General features: G+C 56.1%; 6 protein-coding genes across 6 annotated transcripts; 3 read left to right on the forward strand and 3 right to left on the reverse strand.

Annotated features, from left to right (window-relative positions):
* Positions 1 to 71: 71 nt before the first annotated feature.
* On the forward strand, positions 72 to 2,540 carry DL89DRAFT_275386 (AMP deaminase; the record flags this gene model as incomplete). The annotated part of the gene is made up of 5 exons (XM_040889298.1): positions 72 to 566; positions 666 to 1,271; positions 1,306 to 1,428; positions 1,457 to 2,310; positions 2,345 to 2,540. The coding sequence occupies 5 exons, from the start codon at positions 72 to 74 to the stop codon at positions 2,538 to 2,540; spliced, it is 2,274 nt and encodes a 757-aa protein (XP_040742140.1).
* On the forward strand, positions 2,494 to 3,836 carry DL89DRAFT_31606 (PRTase-like protein). Its single transcript, XM_040891045.1, has one exon. It carries the CDS (start codon positions 2,937 to 2,939, stop codon positions 3,606 to 3,608), a length of 672 nt encoding a protein of 223 aa, XP_040742141.1. The 5' UTR covers positions 2,494 to 2,936; the 3' UTR covers positions 3,609 to 3,836.
* A 5,047-nt stretch (positions 3,837 to 8,883) lies between these two features.
* On the reverse strand, positions 8,884 to 9,652 carry DL89DRAFT_323867 (uncharacterized protein; the record flags this gene model as incomplete). The annotated part of the gene is made up of 4 exons (XM_040891420.1): positions 8,884 to 9,231; positions 9,272 to 9,300; positions 9,405 to 9,457; positions 9,561 to 9,652. 4 exons carry the CDS (start codon positions 9,650 to 9,652, stop codon positions 8,884 to 8,886), a joined length of 522 nt encoding a protein of 173 aa, XP_040742142.1.
* Positions 9,653 to 10,082: 430 nt separating this feature from the next.
* DL89DRAFT_31430 (uncharacterized protein) lies at positions 10,083 to 11,267 on the forward strand. Its single transcript, XM_040891024.1, has one exon. It carries the CDS (start codon positions 10,411 to 10,413, stop codon positions 11,119 to 11,121), a length of 711 nt encoding a protein of 236 aa, XP_040742143.1. The 5' UTR covers positions 10,083 to 10,410; the 3' UTR covers positions 11,122 to 11,267.
* DL89DRAFT_31429 (uncharacterized protein) lies at positions 11,268 to 12,233 on the reverse strand. The gene has a single exon (XM_040891023.1). It carries the CDS (start codon positions 11,918 to 11,920, stop codon positions 11,414 to 11,416), a length of 507 nt encoding a protein of 168 aa, XP_040742144.1. The 5' UTR covers positions 11,921 to 12,233; the 3' UTR covers positions 11,268 to 11,413.
* A 672-nt stretch (positions 12,234 to 12,905) lies between these two features.
* On the reverse strand, positions 12,906 to 15,332 carry DL89DRAFT_268838 (peptidase M18, aminopeptidase I). Its single transcript, XM_040888058.1, has 6 exons — positions 14,734 to 15,332; positions 14,593 to 14,649; positions 14,396 to 14,469; positions 14,351 to 14,354; positions 13,984 to 14,193; positions 12,906 to 13,955 (listed from the first exon to the last, which is right to left on the reverse strand). The coding sequence occupies exons 1-6, from the start codon at positions 14,968 to 14,970 to the stop codon at positions 13,194 to 13,196; spliced, it is 1,344 nt and encodes a 447-aa protein (XP_040742145.1). The 5' UTR covers positions 14,971 to 15,332; the 3' UTR covers positions 12,906 to 13,193.
* Positions 15,333 to 17,943: the final 2,611 nt, after the last annotated feature.

Here is a 17,943-nt window from a genome sequence, read left to right on the forward strand (position 1 = left end):
GACAACAACCTGCACAACCTGTACCAGCTCAAGCAAACAATCCCCGCACCACGCAGAAAATTTTCCACTGGATGACGACTACTGACGACCCATCTGTCGATTCGGCTGACTCCAGCTCCGAGACCAGCATGCGCCGCTCCTTCGACGACGACGATTTCCCCGAGTCCAGCTCCACCACGCACCCGTATGTGACGATGCGTACCCTCAGCAAGAGCAAGTACGAGGCCGACAAGGCATTTGTCAGTGCCATGTTTGAGCGGCCCCGCAGCGGCGCGGCCTCGGCCAACGGAGCCGGATCGCCTCTGCCAGCACACCAAACCCTCGAGCCCTCGATTACACCCGCCGGCCTCATGCCCTCGACGCCTCGATCGATCCTGATGTCGCAGAAGCTCGGCCAGGCCCATGCCGACGCGATCCTGACGCAGCTCTCGCCGCGCTCCGGCCCATCTTTGGTCGAGGCACGCAATATGCCGGCATTTACGCTTGATCCCGGAAAGCGCAACATGAGCACGCTGACGTGCGACGAGGATGAGGCGTTCTCAGAGAAGCTCCTGGATGACTCCGTTGTTAGCCATCGGCTCGAGAAAGAGATCCGCAACATGATGATCCGCACACACATCACTGATGAGGCAACCGAGCTGGCTGGCATGGCAGAGGGCCCGCAGGAGCTCAGACGGATCGGCGATGCGCTGGCCAAGTGCATGGCGCTGCGCGACAAGTACATGGACATAAGCTGCCAGCACGAGGCCGATAATCCAATCAACAAGCCTGGATGGAAGATCTACCCGAAACCACCTCCACCCGCTTGGCGCAACTTTAACGAGCCTGCCACGGATGTCCAGGAGGAGTTCGACATGAGCAAGTGCAAGATCCCGCAGGCCGACGACTGCGTGTTTGAGATGGTCGAGTCGGGCGTGTTTGCGGTGTTTGAAACCCAAAAGGCCAAAGACGAGGGCCGGGAGCCGTTCACTAAGGTGCCGTCGATCAAGGAGTACTATATGGATTTGGATTTTGTGCTCGACACGATCTCTGACGGCCCCATCAAGACCTGGGCCTTCCGCCGCCTGCGCTATCTGGACGCGCGCTGGCAGCTGTATGTGCTGCTGAATGAGCGTGAGGAGACCATGCAGTCCAAGATGGTGCCGCACCGTGACCTGTACAACGTGCGCAAGGTCGACGGACACGTGCATCTGGCCAGTGCCATGAACCAGAAGCACCTGCTGCGCTTCATCAAGTACAAGCTCAAGACCGAGCCGGACCGCCCCGTCATTGTGCGTGACGGTCCAGACGCTGACGCTGCGCCAGGTGTTTGAGTCGCTCAATCTGACTGCGTACGACCTGTCGATCGACACCCTGGACATGCACGCGCACAATGGCGCCTACCATCGCTTCGACAAGTTCAACTTGAAGTACAATCCGATTGGGAGAGTCGCGTCTGCGTGAGATCTTCATGAAGACTGACAACTTTATCGACGGCGAATACTTTGCGCAGATCACCAAGGAGGTCATGTCTGATCTTGAGCAGAGCAAGTACCAGATGGCCGAGTACCGCATCTCGATCTATGGCCGCTCTATCGACGAGTGGGACAAGCTGGCGGCATGGGTCGTCGACCACAAGCTGTTCTCAAACAACGTGCGCTGGCTGATCCAGACCCCGCGCCTGTACAATGTCTACAAGGCGGGTGGCCAGGTCGAGAACTTTGAGCAGGTGCTCCGCAACATCTTCCAGCCCCTGTTCGAGGTCACCAAGGACCCGAGCTCGCACCCCAAGCTGCACGTCTTTTTGCAGCGCGTTGTTGGATTCGACACCGTCGACGACGAGTCCAAGCCCGAGCGCCGCATGCACAAAAAGTACCCGCTGCCGTGTGTCTGGGACTCGGAGTCCAACCCGCCATACACGTACTACTGCTACTTCACCATGGCCAACCTGTGCTCGCTGAACCAGTGGCGAATGCGCCGCGGCTTCAACACCTTCGTGTTCCGCCCGCACGCTGGCGAGGCCGGCGACACCGAGCACCTGTCGGCCGCGTTCCTCACTGCCCAGGCAATCAACCACGGCATCCTGCTGCGCAAGGTCCCTGCCCTGCAGTATCTGTACTACATGCAGCAGATCGGCCTGGCCATGTCGCCGCTGTCGAACAACGCCCTGTTCCTCGTGTACGAGCGCAGTCCCTTCAACACGTACTTCCAGCGCGGACTCAATGTGGCCCTGTCGACCGACGACCCGCTGCAGTTCCACTTCACCAAGGAGCCGCTGATTGAGGAGTACTCGATTGCCGCGCAGATCTGGAAGTTCAACAGCGTCGACATGTGTGAGCTGGCCATGAACTCCTGTGCTGCAGAGCGGGTTCGAGGCCGAGGTCAAGCGCCACTGGATTGGCCGCGACTATCTGGAAACCGGTCAGACAGAGGTCCACAAGACCAATGTGCCGCTGTGCCGTCTCAAGTATCGCGCGTCGACGCTCGAGCAGGAGCACGCTGTGCTGGCCCGGATGACGTCCAGCGGGTCTGATAGCCTGGAGCTGGACCCTGTGGCATGACGATGGCGCTCGCAAGCTTCTAATTGATTTCGTTACCCAACCGGCCGAGCTATAAATTGCCTATATTGTGTGATGCATGCCTGCTTTGGAAATACGACCAGGCAGTCAGATATTCCCCGCGCTGCATTCGGAAGGTAGCACACGACCGAATGCAGTTTAGGGGCACAGTTCGACGTGTGGGGATCTGTCCTTGCAAGCCGGCTGCACCCAGCTCAAGCGCCATGCTGGGGGCTATAAAAGACATGCGGCCAGACCCACGCCTCTCTTCTGCTCTTCGTCTTTCTTTGCGCCTCCTTTTTTTTCTACTTGCACATCATTCTGGTTGTTTTGTGCGCGTGTTGGTTTTTCGGTTCCAGTAATTGAGCTCCTTCCATTCCCCCCTTTTGTAAAGTAATAATGTCTTCTCTCGCTGCCCAGGTCGCCGAGCACCCGCGGTTCCACCTGCTCCCGCAGACGCACCAGCTCAAGGCGCTAATGACGATCATCCGCGACAAAAACACCAAGCGCAGCGACTTTGTGTTCTACTCCGACCGTGTCATCCGGCTGCTGGTCGAGGAGGGCCTGAACTACCTCCCTGTGGTCGAGAAGGAGGTGACCACACCCATGGGCGTGCCCTTCAAGGGCGTGTCTTTCCAGGGCCGCATCTGCGGAGTGTCGATTATGCGTGCGGGCGAGTCCATGGAGCAGGGCCTGCGCGATGTGTGCACCAGCGTGCGCATCGGCAAGGTGCTGATCCAGCGCGACGAACGCACCGCCACCCCGACCCTGTACTACTCGAAGCTGCCCAAGGATATTGCGGACCGCTGGGTGCTGCTGCTCGATCCGATGCTGGCTACTGGTGGCTCAGCAATCAAGTGCGCCGAGGTCCTGAAGGAGGCCGGCGTCAAAGAGGACCGCATCCTGTTTATCAACCTGATCTGCTCGCCCGAGGGCGCCCTGCACATGCTGGAGAAGTTCCCTGGTCTGCAGATCATCTCTGCTGAGGTCGATGAGGGCATGGACCACCGCAAGTACATTCTTCCGGGCCTTGGCGACTTTGGCGACCGCTACTTTGGCACTGAGGACTAAGAGCACTGAATGCTGCCATGGTCTTTTTATTTATAACGAAAACTATACATATGGAAGTATGATATAAACGTGTAGTGGTGTTGTGTATAGGACAAAAGGCCAATGCCATCTACAGGCCAGATAGCATGCACCCTCGCTACCAGTCCAGGTTGATGGTTCTGCTCTTGCACGTGTAGTACTTGTGGACGTTCATCTCAGTGATGGTAGAAAACTCGGCAAAACAGTTCGGGCACTCGTATCTGCCATAGTACTCAAAGCTGGGAGGCATGGTGGGTGGGCCAACAGAGTATTTCAGGGGTGCGGGCCAAGGGAAGATGGGTGAATAAAGATATCAGTGGGGCAACAGGTGAAGAGGGGTAGGAAGGCATGGTAGCAGGTATGCTTCTGTTTTATACTTTCCGCCTGCCACCCTTGATTCGCGAATGGCACGTAAATGTTACCCTTTCGCCATCACCCCTACCTCTGCCCTTTGCAATTCTTTTTTACCCTTGGCCCCTTTCCTTCAAAATCCCAGCCACTGCGCGCCCTCTGCCACAATGACGACATGTCAGCCAAGCAGGGCCGATTCGTGCTTGTATATTTCGCATTCAGTAAGCACATGGTGTCTAACCTCCACCCACGTCCAATACATTGCACTGCAGTATGCGCAAGTATGAGGCACGTTAAGAATCCCGCCACCAATTTTATGCATTGTCGTATCGTTAATTCACGGTGTAGATGGTATAAACTGCAAGTTTTATAAAGTTGTGAGGGGAAAAGGACCTTGCTATACCTGTGCCAGGGCATGGTGGTGTGTGTTGACTTTATGTGCTGTGCAAAACTGGCACACTCCATCCCATGCACGTATGTGATGGCCATCACGCTGATCATGAAGCAGGCACACGATGTGTTGCTGTTGCATATGATCAAATGTATTGCGTCACGCATGACGACAATCGCGCCTAGAACCGGTATGAATGAGCCGGGAAATTCCTTCAGCCAAGCGATTCTTGAAGTTGTCTACCCACAGTGGCCACCGGAGTTTATCCAGGAGCCGAATCTGCAGCGCCGAGACAGTGCTCCAGTCGGCTGCATTGGTGTGTGTCATCGGCGCCTTCTCGGTCCACCTGTTGAGAGCCACCAGCGCATGTGCGTACTCCTGCCTTGCCCATGTGCAAAGGAATAACGGCTGCTAGTAAATACTCAATATCCTAGAGCCAGGTCGCTGCCGTTGTCTGACCACTTGGCAAGCTGCACGACCGCAGATTCATAATCAGCAAGCGCATGCGGCTGGCCTGTCTGCTGACACCTGGAACGCTAGTGCCCGGCACTTTGACATCAGTGCGCCGACCAGCATATCCCTTGATTTCGCTGCATCAAGCTTGGATCCTTTGCCTCGTCCTCGGTGTCGGCGCCTCCTGGCAGCTTAGTGCTCAGTGTCGATGGCCTAGTCTGCTCGTGTCAACAAGTGCAATGATCCTTTCTGAAACATGGATTATCTTGGCTGCAGAGAGCGTAGAAATCCCGGATGTCGCATCGAGCGGAAGAGTACGGCGCCGGGTATCAAGCAGCTCCAGCTGAATTGTCAACACACGCATACAGGCTTGAGGTCACCTGATTCCTGAGGACTCAGAAAGCAGCTCATCTATCAGTCGCTGGCGCACGTCCTCATCCCGTGACCTTCTTGACCCACTCAATCCGTAAACGGGTCATTGCCTCCGCCAGCTCCCTGTGCTCCCTTATCTGCAATAGACATGCTACTGCCACTCCGTTCTTGCCACTATCATAGGCGACTGCGATGCAACCCTATCCTTGGTCGTCGCCCGCTGCGGCACCTGTGTAGCTGAGGGCTAAGCAATCTGCTCCTCTCTTGGGTATAATATATCCAACCAGAATATCGCCTGGCTTGCGCCTCCGCAGGTGGTTTGAACGATACTGTATCGAAGAATAAGTGGCAGCTGTTTGCCTTTCGGAATGGTAGCTCTGGTATACCGCGCAATATACTTGCGGTCAAATACAGCTTCAACCGATGGACGGATTTGAATCGAAGTGTACTGTCTCAATGCGAATACGACCGTCAACTGTAGGTGTCTCAGTGCCTCCAGCTCCTTGGCATTGTGGTGCCGGATCTGTACGCGGAGGGTGTAGTCGCCCTTGCGTGGCAAACAGACTCTCTCTGGTGAGCCAGTATGTCTCAGAATGCAGCGTTTCCTGGCGTCAAATGCCAGCAGCTGGAGGCCCTGTGCCCAAAAGTCATCAGACTTAGCACCAAAGCCAGTGACAACAATATGAGCGTTGATGTTGTCTCGGGTAGTCGATACTGCATACTCGAGAGCCAGCTGGTAGTACGGGCACCTTGTCGCTAGGCACATGTCGCGTTCTGAGCGGAGCACAGAGATGGACGCCTTAGTTGGCCTGTAGAATCGCTGCAGTTTTTCAAGATAGCATGCAGGGGTTATACTGTCCTCTGTGCGAACCAGCGACTGGAGATCAACGCGGTTTACTGGCACATCCCCGCTTAGCGTAATACCTGGCGAGTTCCTGAACGCATAGGGCATCTCTGTCATGGCACCAGCAACGACCAACCCTTGAAATTCCACGCTGACATCCAGGTCGTACGCATCATGGTTTACCCAGTGTGGTGAAATGCATACTTCGAGTGTTTCGCTACCACGAACTTGCATTTTATGCCTGTAGAGCTGCTCAGCCGAATCGCTCGACATGGCGAACGATGCATGGCCGACAGAATCATATGTGTTCAGATGAAAGGATGTGAATTGGCGCATTGGCAGCACTTGGACGCAGTTGAGCATAAACATTGCTGGCGCTGCCCCATGTGTCGATTTGTTCGGCGAGCACATGGTGATAGTTGCTCTGGTTGCGCCTTGGGGCACGGCGATAAACCTGCGTACAATCTCTTCTGGCTTGAAATGTAGGCCATTGAATTGTATGCGCGCAGATGGACCAACTGTGAGCGGCTTCGTCACAACAACTGGAATCGAGAAGACTGGTCCCCGCTCCACATTCTGTGCATCAAACCCCTGGATCTCAGCTGTGTGCAGCCGCCCTGCCTGGAGTCTGACTGCATTGATGCTGGTGTCGAATATGGCAGAACCGCTGCTGACATAAACTGCATCCGGGAACTTTGATCCACTTTTCAGTCGCCGATATCATCCACCTTCATATCAAAATCGTACGCCCGTTTCGACGCTTTCTCTGCATACGCCTCGTCCTTGTCAACTTCTGGATCGGCCAACAGGCTCTCTATGTGGATGGCTTGAATAGACACCGACAGCGCGCGCGGCGTAGCAGAGTCATCCAGGTTGCGCAGATATATGCCGTGGGCATCATTGAGCTCACTAATACGGATCTGGAAGTCCACATCCTCACTTGGTTGCGCAGAATTTTTCTTCAGAAACTCCCAGGCATCGGCGGTCTGAATCAGCCCGACGCCTAAATCGTCGCCAAACTGTCGAGCCGTGGCCAAAATCGCGTTTCCGGATGCGGAACATGCCTATCTTCTGACCGGAACCGCCGCCGGTCTCCTGCTTCCACGCCGAAACTAGAAGGGACAGGCAGCCACACAAGTTCGGTGCTGCCTGGCTGGTGCCCTCAGCAACACCATTGCATGTGCGTGTGAATGATTGGCAGCTAGGGATGGTACTGCCTGGAGCGTAAATGTCGACGCCGCGCGAACCATCTGCTGCTGGACCTCTCGAGCTGAAGTTGAATGCAGCCTCGTTAGCATCGTCACATATCGCAAACTGGATCCTTGATCTGCTCTGGGCTGTAGTACGCACCAACACCAATAACCCAGTCCATGGTTCCTCCTGCCGACATAACCGTGGAAAGTGCAGGGCCGCTGTTGCCGACAGCAGAGACGAAAATGCACCGGAGCTTTTGGATAATCTGCCCTGCTGACTATATCGACCGTTGTGGCCAACATTGGGCTCGCAAATGTGGCTTATAAGGTTTGTAGTTGCAAGGTCAACATTGTAGTTGACCAGCGCGTTCAAGGCAAGAGGCGACGAAAGCACAGGGATGTTCTTATCCAGTCGGTTGTCTACAATGTTGATTGAGACCAACTGGGCGCCTGGAGCAACGCCGTTGTTCCGCGCGTCACTAGGGTCATACGCAGCCAGGATGCCTGCAGCAATAGTTCCATGGTCGTTGTGGCAGGTGACAATGCTTAGAATCTGGCCATCGTCGTAAAAGTTCAGCGTGTAGGCCACCAAGAAACGGCGACTGAGCATCCCGATCTGCCCGGTCAGTTTATAAGCGCCTACCGCCTCTGCCTCGCTCAAGTCGCCGGTCTCAGATGTGTCAACTGCAGCACGCCACTGGTCGCCATCGTGGAACACAACGCAGTCGAACACCGGCCCGCAGTCACGATACTGCTTCCCAAGGGTATTCCAGCACATCCTTTTGCATGCTTTAGCTCCCTGGAATCGCCGCAGCCCTCAACACTATCCAGCTTGGCCATCACATCGTTCGCCAGACGCATCAAATCACGCTCAAACATCGGTTTTCCGCACACGCATCAGGTCCGCCCGAACGTCGACAGGGGTGATATCGAACATGCGCTTCATCCCAATGCGCCAGTCGCCGGTCGGGTTCGACCATTCAGGGTTCAGCCTCAGCGTGCGGCCAGTGGTTCCCGGCAGAGTGCCATCAGAAGATTTCATGGGCTCGCTCATAACAACGTCACCAGCCCCAGAGCAGTCGATGTAGTCGACAACCTTGCGCTTCCCCTCACTGGTTACCTGCAGCCCATGTGCCAGCGGGTCGATGCCAGAGTCAACGACAGCTACTAGCGTGCCTCGTCCGTCGTATGTGGGATTCTTGGCTAGGAACGCTGAGACCTGGGTCTCATCCACAGGTACATGGGACGTCGGCGGATATTGCATGGCGACTGGTAGATAGATTGGGCTGCTGGTAGTAGTGACCAAGGAGAGGCTTGAAAGTGCGTGGTGGTTGTGCAATAAGGGGGTAAAAGAGGAGAGGCATTGGCAGTCCTGGCCGGTGCCGTCGACATGGCGGACCAACCTGCGCAATAGCGTTGCCTGCATGACCTCAGTAGAATTGGGCAATGGAGGGATCAGCAGTGGGACTCATTCACCTTCCGCCTTTGGCGCCTCTGGCCATCTGCATGATGCACGGGGTGTGTGAGTGCATACGTGTTTGCGTGGAGACACCAAGTGACAGCAGCGACGGACAATGTATTGGTTGTGTCTGGATGCAGGAGAAAAACGCAGATCTAATTAGTTCTTTTGGCCTTGCATCTCCTTTCAGCGCCTCAGGGTCCAGCTGTGCCTGGAGGACGCGGCAGGATAAACACTGCGGCGAGCGAGGCACCGACCATCATCATGTACGGGTTTGAGAACATGGAGATGAGGCTGAACCCTTGGCGCGGCGTGAAGAAATCGAACTTGTCGGCAGCAGCAATGCGCAGAGGGTACGCCAGAACCGGCGTGTCCTCGGACCACTCCGAGCCCACCTGCACATAGCGGGCAGCAATTGAGGCGCGGCCATCCTCCTTCAGCAAGATGCGCAGGTGAACCTTCGGGAACGCATAGTCTGCGCTGTTGATCTCAAGCATCGAGTCACCAAGCTTGACGTTGTCCACTGCGAACGTGCCGTCGCTCTGGATGAATCCCGATGTTCTCCCCGCCGTTAACAACCACGCGCGCACTGGTTGCAAGCCCACTCACATCTAAGATGCCAGACAGATCGAAACCATTAGGCTGAGTCAAGTCAAGAAAGGAGCAAGGGGTTTGCGCTGTATCTCCCATGCTGAGGTGTCCACCGACTACTTACCAGCAAGAACGTCGTTGGCCAGCACTGTGCCGCGTACCCGATATGTCTTTTCACTGCCGAGCACGGCGGACAGCCAGCATGAGAACGCTACAGAAAGAAAAGTAAAAAATGGCATAGAAAGCGTTGCCGATTAGTCGCAGATGCACATTCCTCTACAGCCCGAGCCTCGTCTTTGTCGATGTATCCCAGTCACATAGGTGCGTCCCGTACCTCTGCACCAGCAGCACCAGCGAATTGAAGAAGCGCATTGTTCAAAAGAAAATATAGTGGAGAGAAATAGAGGGCACGCTGTTTTTTTGGAGACGAGAGCTGCGTGGCCAGCACCACCCACACGAGTTTAGGCGCAATCATCGCAAGCCAACCACCGGCATCAAGCGGCTGGCGCTGATTCAATCTGGCCACCAGGAAAAAAAACAGCAAACGCGTGGATGGCACCACCAAAAAGCGGTTCAGCCCCCAAGCGCCCGCACTTTTGCCGTGGTTCGCTCTTCTCTACTCTTCGCCTCCTCAGTAACCTCCATACCTTCTATTCCTTTTTGGGCACCGGAACAAGCAGCGCAGCTCTATAGCAGTCTGCTCTCTCAGTATCTCTTGTATTTGGCACAGACGCCGTGTAGAATGCAATGGGCGACGACATGGCGGACGTTTCTGACACGCAAGATAACACTCCCCTGTTGACCTCGTCCCGCAACATCGCGCTCATGCAATTTATCAGCGACGAGACAGAAAGAGACAGCAGCTCGCCCATCCACAGAGCCCCACGCACGCCAAGGTCTGGCAAGCAGCAGCCTGCTACACCGCGGAGAAGTGCGCAGCAGGAAGCAACAACCCCTCAGAAGCAACACACAACGCCACACCGACAACCGCAGCTTTGCAAACAAACATCACCGCACAGTGTCACTCCTGGATCGACGGGATTCAACCACACTAGGCAGGCTGTGCCGCACATCGCAAACAGCGCTTCGAGAGTTTGACGACGACAACGACGGCATGGACGACGGCTGGGATGATCTGGATGATATTGTGCTGGACTCGCAGACTATGCGCCAGGTGGAGGAATCAGAGGAGCAGTTTTATGCGACGCAGCAGTTTGACATGCCTGGCCGCGAGTCGCTGTCGCAGGAATTTACCGACAGGGCGCCGCTCCAAAGCAGTCGGTACGGAAACGGCCCAGTGTCGGCTGACCTCGAGTCGCGGAATGCACGCATGGTACCTGCACACGCCGCCCGGTCAGCACCAACCACACCAACAACAGCGAATCCAAGGCGCTGCTGTGGCTACTGCTTTTTCGACCAATGCAGGGCTGCTGTCGTCGGCCGGAGCCAGGAAAGGTGCGCCTGGCTACGGCCAGCCGGGCAGTAGCACATCAAACACCCGCACATCCCCCACCTTTGTGGCCACTCAGCAGTCTCAGCAACCAGGATACCAACAGGAGTCCGATCTTGTATCGAGCACACAGCTGCCGCAGCATATGAAGAGCAAAGTCAACCTGTACTCGCGACTGGCACAGCACATCCCAGCGCACCCGAGTTTGCCGATTTCGAGTCAGCATCCACCGCAGCCACGCCTGTCGACAGGGAATAATCACCAGAGACCGTGGCAGCGGCCGCCCCCGCTACGATCCAGTGCACATCACTCACAGCCGTCGGCTGTTGCAGCTGGTGACAGCCAGGCAGAGGATGGACCCAGAGATGGTGCGGATAATGGAGGATCTTGAGCGGCTGCGTGAAGAGAATCGTCGGAATACAAGCCGAAGCAGAGCAGCTGAAATCGCAGCTGTACACCAAAGAAGGCGAGGTCAAGATCGTACGCGAGAATCTGGCGCGGACAGAAGGTCGAAAACACGCATCTGCAGGAGCAGCTGGCAAACCAGATTGCAAATGTCAGCGCCGAGCAGGCCAAGACACGGAGAGATTTCGAAGGCGAAATCGAGCGGCTAAAGACAGAGATATTCTTCCAGCAGCAAGAGGCGCAGGCTGCAGCAATGACCAAAGACGCCGTCGGCAAAGTCATTGTCCACTACTCCGCCAGGGCAGCCAGCGGATCGAGCAGCAGCATATACCCGAGTGTCGAGGACTTCTCGTCGATGCCGCACGGTGGCCAGAAAGCAGGCGTCCTACCAGCAAGAATGGGCATCCTGCCGCCGGTACTGCCTGCTGCAGCCGAGTCGAGTGTAAAGGGAGACGCAGTCCACTGCAGTCGTTTCGGGATCCATGGCCAGCGTTCAAAAGCCAGCTAGCCAATTCGGCCCTGCTTGAGATTCTCAACAGCATCTCGGCATTGCCAAACGCTGGCCTTGGACAGATGATCAGCCTATCTATATGCCTATCGCAAGCGGTGCGCGATCTGACTGCTGAATCTGTCGCAGCATTCCATACATTGACATGCGATCTGCTGTGCGAGATGGAACAGGCGGAGAATTGCGCACAGCTTAGCTCCCTCTGCCAGCTCCTGCTGCGCTCTATTGATACCATGCACGAGTTCACAGCAGCGTGGCTGTTGGATACCGCGGTCATTGAGGCTGAAGATCATGAAGACTCTGACTCGCCGATGCATGATGCTGCAGCAGCCATCGGCTGCCAGCGCATGAGCCCAGCTCTCGTCTACCATCGGCACTGCGCTGCATTCCCTTGTCCAGGACTCTGCCGCTCGAAAGCAGAATAGCCGCGGTGCTGCGATTGCCTCGCTATGCCAGCTGCAGGTCCGGCTGCTTTCCATTGCGCCTAAGCCGACACTTGACAACCCAACATGGCAAGGCTTCGATCTGTGCTCGATTGGACGGCTCTTGTCGCCGATATTTCCGATGGATGGACTGATCGGACTACTGGAGCTCGTGACGATGCTGATCCAGGTGTCCGACCTCACATGGAGCCACATCATGAAAAGCCTTGGCGACTTTGAAAAGTTCCTTGCTCGCTGTCATGAAACGACTACGTGCAGCGTTTAGTGCCGGCGAGAAGCGGGCTCTGGGCGGCCAGCGCAGTCTGCTTGTGTTGATTGCATCACTGGTGGTCACTCACACCGACACGGATACTGCTCGGATAGTGAACTCCATGCCACGCTTTGTGCGCGCCCTGGTGCTAACATTCTTGGATGAGCATGAGTTGCTGGACCAGCGCATCTGGTGGAAATGTGGCATCGCCTAATGTAGTCTGCACGGCGCACTGAGGTGTTTTGCGAGCACGCCAAGTGTCTGCACGTTGTGCTTTCCGAGGTGGATGATGTGGTCGTGCTTCTGGACGGCGACAATTCGCCGACTTTCTTTGGTTTTGTGGCTGCATGTACGCGTATGACAATTGGCGAGAGTGTGTTTGAGGGCGTTGACGGGATCCAGGAACTTGCGGCGAATCTGTTGGCGCACGCTGTCACCGAAGGCCAAGAGCTGTCGATTCAGGCATTGTGAACTACGTTCCTGGCTTGTAGAATCGGGGTCTGCGTCTGATTTCATTATGCATAGCCGTGCGTGCTGCTTAATATATACCATGCACTATGTGTTGTAGCAATATCTAAAACGATAGGGACCAAAGGGTTTCTGCATAGTGGTTGAAGCAATGATAACGTGCGTGAAACGCTATATGTACCAACAATTCCGTACATGTGCATCAAGCCAATATTATATACCGGGATGCGAATGGGATGACAAGAGTGCTGCTGATAGAGGAGCATCCTATACTGAGGATTATATCGTGATGCAAGTTTCTGTGCACAAGAGACAACTGGACACAACAGGGTAGCTAGCATTGTACTCAAAGGCTAATTAGAGAGACCGAAGACAAAACCAACCACTGTTTAGTCGACGTTGACCTGGGCATCAAGAGCAGCAAACTCGCCAAAGAAGTGCTCAAACAGCTTCACAGACATGCCAACGTCATCAGCACCGCAGACTTCACGGATGCTGTGCATGCTCAGTAGCGGGTTGCCAATATCCACCGTGCGCAGACCCAGCTGAGCGCTCAGCATCGGGCCAATCGTGGATCCGCACGGCGAGTCGTTGCGGACCAAGAACTCCTGCATTCGGGATATCATGGCGCCTTCGCAATCTCCTTCAGGATAGCCGAGGTCACGGCCTGTGGTCGCGTACCGCTGGTTGGCATTGTACTTGATCGACGGGCCCTTCTGCAGCATTGGGCGGTGGTTCGCCTCGTGCTTCTCGCTGTAGTTCGGATGCACCGCGTGCGTGACGTCAGACGAGATCATGAAGCTGTTGGCCATGCTCTGCTCGAAGGCGGTGGGTGAGCCGCCGGTCTGGATCCGCCGCAGCGCAGCCTCGATCAGCGCAGAGTTGGCGCCGTACGCTGAGGTCGAGCCGACCTCCTCGTTGTCGAACAGCGCAATCATCCGCACATGCGAGTCGTTGTCCAGCGCGTGCTCGCTGCTGAGGCTGTTGATCAGGCCCTCGACCGCGCAGTAGGACGAGTTCAGGTTGTCGAGGCGCGCAGAGTGGATGAACTCGTTGCAGATACCGCCGATGGCTGCCGGCTGCGTGTCGTAAAGGCACAGTTCAAAGTCGGTGATCTGGTCGACCTCAATGTCGAGTTCCTTGGCAAGGCGCTGCAGCAGGACCGGGATGGTGGTCAACCTTGGCGTCAGAGGACTCCTCCTGACCGTTCAGCGCCTTCGAGACAGTCGCCAGGACGGGCGTCAGATGCGTCTCCTTGTTGAACGTGAAGGTATCGTTGGCCGACCGATCCATGTGGATGGCGAGCGACGGGATGCGCAGAATCGGATCGGCGACTGACACCAGACGGTTTGCGTATCCGCCGTTGTTGTCACGGACCATGACACGGCCCTGCAATGCTCAGATCGCGGTCAAACCAGGTGTGCCTAATAAGGAGAGAAGTCAGCTACATGCTGCCATTGCTGTCTCCATATATCGCTATGCAAATCCGTCCATTATCGTCCAGATGCATTGCAGCCGAGTCTTGCCATTGGGTACCTAGCTCGACTCTGCTGTTGCTACAATGGACTAGAACTATTGCGATTTGACTTACCAGAGGCCGCCACCGTAGATCTGCACGCCGACCTGGAGATAGCCATTGCTGGTCTTCTTCGACACGGGCTTCAGCTACAGAGCACAAGGGATTAGAATGCATGATGGCATTGTATCATTCTGCGGAGCGTGACCCGACAGCTGAGCACCATCTCTAGACTGGAGGCACACATGGCTGTGAGAAAGGAAAAGGCTTACCTTAAAGCAAGGGCTGTCGGTGTGGGCAGCGACGACCGAGACGCCGTTGCCGGGAGTCTAAAAAGAAAGCAGGCAGAGGGTTAGCAGTACTGAATGGCACTGGGGACGGAATGCGCAGAAGTGCTGGCACAAATTACTTACAAACTTGCCGCCGACGGCAAAAGCAACGATCGAGGAGCCGTTGCGCGTAAAGAAGTACTTGCCGTTGGGCTTGATGGCGCCGTCCCAGCTCTGCTTCTCCTTGAGCTCCGTGAACTGGGCACCCTTGAGCCAGGTGCGGCACACGTCGACGGCATGGAAGGGACTGGGCGACTTGTTGACAAAGTCCACGAGCTGCTCGGCCTGGCGCTGGAGGTAAGCCTTGGGAAGGTTCGACATGGTAGGATTCGGGAATGGATAGAGAAGCAAAAAAATGAGTGCGAAGTGAAGGAGAAAGGGGGCTGAGGCCTACTGTACGAGAAAAGGGGGTAGTGCGAGATTTGCGCGATGACGACGCACCACTGGCAGCTGATGCCTGGGAAAAATGGGGCTGGGACGTAGCAGACTGGCGGATTTCGGCCCACGCCGGCCCACTGGGTAAACACACAGGCCTGCTGCAGTCCTGGGGCTGTACAACTGCAACCTCATCAAGATAACAGCTGCGGGCCGGGACCGTATGCGTGCACGGACACACCAGCATCTGCGTTGATTTTAGAAGCAAGCGCATGCCCCGGCCAGGATCGTGGGATGGACCGACAACACTAATTACCGGAGGGAATCACCACACTCAGATCCCGGACCGCCCACGGCTCTGCAAAAAGCCCTAACGGGCCCGTCCGAAGGGGCAGGGTGGCTCGGCTCTCAGCCTTGCTGAGGGTCTATTGCTTCGAGGCGCGATGCAGGTGGAAAATGAGGGTCATTTACAGGTATTAGCTCGCCTAATTAACGGGGATATATACGGATCTGGCTCTGCATGCGCCAGGACAAGGCCAATGTGGCTCACTAGCGGATCTCGCAACGCACTGCTTGCTGCTGTCGCTGCCGCTGCCCTCTTGTCGCAGTGGATGCTCTGGCATGCCTGAGCGAAAGGAGCCCGAAAATCCCACCTGATGTGTGTGAAGAATGCAACGAAAAATTGTTGATCTGCCAGGAGCCCAACCAGGAAGAGGCAGAAGATCCCCCGTCAGCGCTCAAACACGCTCCTTTGTAGCAGCGGCACAGGCGCGCCCGTAGAAAAATATTCTGGAGAATGGCGCAGAGGGGGCGAGGAAAACAGCAGTGCCGCGCTGGCATCCCAGCGGGCAAGAGTGGCACACGGGCCCTTTGCGCGCAGAGGAGAATGGCCGTGAACCCTAAAAGAAGTCGCTTGCTAAGGACAAAGCATCAAAGGCGGAGGTTCTTGGCCCCCTCTCTTCCCTTTCCCATTCGCATACACACCTGCGCGCTCCTGCCACCTCCTCTTTGACCCACCGCACCCCCCTTTATTTTGGACTCAACGACTGTTTTTCCTCACTTTTGTGCCGACAGCGAGGTACAAGCTTTTTTATCGCACTGGTCGACCCCCTTTTTCTGCTTCCTCAGTATTTTTGTGTACATACGCTACGTTTCACTTCTAATTCCATTCCATTCCATTTCATTTCACAAACCAACGCTCTTCTTTCGACCTGCCCATCCTGTGCGGTTGTATGCACACAGCCCCCGTTTGTCACGCACCCTCCTTTTCATTTGGACAAAGGCTCGATAGGCAACAATCGCCTCCCAGACTGCCAGTGCACACACTCTTCTCCACGGCTCCACAGAACCATACCGATAAATGGGAAGGCTATCACTTTCGCTAAGCAGGCACAAGGAAAACGCCAACAACAGCAGTGGCAGCAGTCGGTCAAAGCACCTGAAAAGCTCGTTGCGCGGGCTACTCGGCAGATCCAGCAGCGACCGCACCAGCATTGATTTGGGTGAGCTGGCCGAAGAAGATGAGCCGTCGTCAGCAGCGTCCAAGCTCAGTACCGGTAACCTTGGGGTGCCGTCACCAGCAGCCATAGCCGAGGCAGACGAGTACGGGGTGTCGCAGATTCCGAGCCCGTCAGCGAGTCGGCCAACTACTGCAATCGGTCTAATCAGCAGCAACGGAATTAATGAAAATGCACAGGCTACTGCCGGCACTGCAGACAGCGGTCCAGCACAAAGCTCTTTGAAGCCCAACGATCAGCCCGTCGCTACAGCGGCACCGAAGGGATCGACCGACTCTCGCATCCGTCCTGACGCGGGCGCAAACATAGCGGCTGAAGAACAGCTGCAGCTGCAGCTGCAGCAACGGCAGAGGCATTTGTCTCAACAAACAGACAGCAGCACGTCGTTCAGTCCGCTGGCCAACGCATTTAGCAAATACAAGACAGGCCGACCAAGCCCCAACCGCACCAGCCATATTTTCCACGATTCGGAACCCACTATGCTTGAGCGGTACTCGCTGAGCCCCGAAAACAACATCTCACTACGCACCGATGACGGCAAGCTGAGCTGGCGGCGACGTGGCTCGCTGCTGGGCTCAAAGCTGGCCAACCCAATTTTTGGTAGCGGCAGTAGTAGCAGCAGCGGCAGCAGTAGCAAGGCTGGCAATCGTCGTGCAATCATCCGCAAAGAATCGTCGCCCGCATTTACTATTGGCGGAGCAGGCAGCTCGAGCTTGCAGTACAGTAGCCACGGGTTCAAGCGGTCGGACTCGAGCGACGCTCTGAATCGGTCCGCGGTCTGGAAGAGCAGCAGCATCCGCAACAGTGGCGCGCGGGGATCGATAGCCGGCAGCGTGATCGACGAGCAAGCAGTGTCGCAGCACACGGACGTGCTTCTGGTACGCGATAGATCGCAGCGGTCCTCGTCGGTGCCACACCTCAACCCGCTACCAAATGCAGCTCGCAGCCAGTCGTCAGTGCGCGTAAGCAGCGGGCTGGCCAGCAAATCGCCGCGGATGTCGGGGTACGGCACGCCGACGAGCGCAAAGTTCAACCACAAGGGACTAACCCTCCGGCCAAAGCCGTCGCATGAATTCTTCCCGAAGCTAGCCTCGGGCATCATGCTCGATTCAGTCAGCCCGACAGCATCGGCCAGTTCGCCGGTCTCGCAGGCAATGGCCGACAGTATGCACAATGGCACACCGATGACGTTCCTGGTGTCAACGCGGCAACGATCCAACACGGGCTCCAAGCACGAGATCCAGCCGGCCCCACATGTGCTGTCCAGGGTCAACACCACCAGTCGCGACTTTGCCGCCGGCCGCCGGCCATCAGCTACGGCAGTCATGATCTACAATCCGGCGCTGTCGGGGTCGTCAAAGAACCTGCATGCAGGCGTCGACATGTCCGAGTTTGGTGTGTC

This window comes from Linderina pennispora (assembly GCF_002104995.1).
Source record: "Linderina pennispora strain ATCC 12442 chromosome Unknown DL89scaffold_10, whole genome shotgun sequence".
In the NCBI taxonomy this organism is placed as follows: domain Eukaryota; kingdom Fungi; phylum Kickxellomycota; class Kickxellomycetes; order Kickxellales; family Kickxellaceae; genus Linderina; species Linderina pennispora.

Coding starts and splice junctions, on each gene's coding strand:
- DL89DRAFT_31429 (XM_040891023.1), bottom strand. CDS start 11,920: ATGACCGCGGTATCCAACAGCCACGCTGCTGTGAACTCGTGCATGGTA.
- DL89DRAFT_31430 (XM_040891024.1), top strand. CDS start 10,411: ATGATCTGGATGATATTGTGCTGGACTCGCAGACTATGCGCCAGGTGG.
- DL89DRAFT_31606 (XM_040891045.1), top strand. CDS start 2,937: ATGTCTTCTCTCGCTGCCCAGGTCGCCGAGCACCCGCGGTTCCACCTG.
- DL89DRAFT_268838 (XM_040888058.1), bottom strand. CDS start 14,970: ATGTCGAACCTTCCCAAGGCTTACCTCCAGCGCCAGGCCGAGCAGCTC. Junction 14,650..14,733: donor TTGCCGTCGGCGGCAAGTTT/GTAAGTAATTTG, acceptor CTTTCTTTTTAG/ACTCCCGGCAACGGCGTCTC. Junction 13,956..13,983: donor AGGAGTCCTCTGACGCCAAG/GTTGACCACCAT, acceptor GTCCTGCTGCAG/CGCCTTGCCAAGGAACTCGA.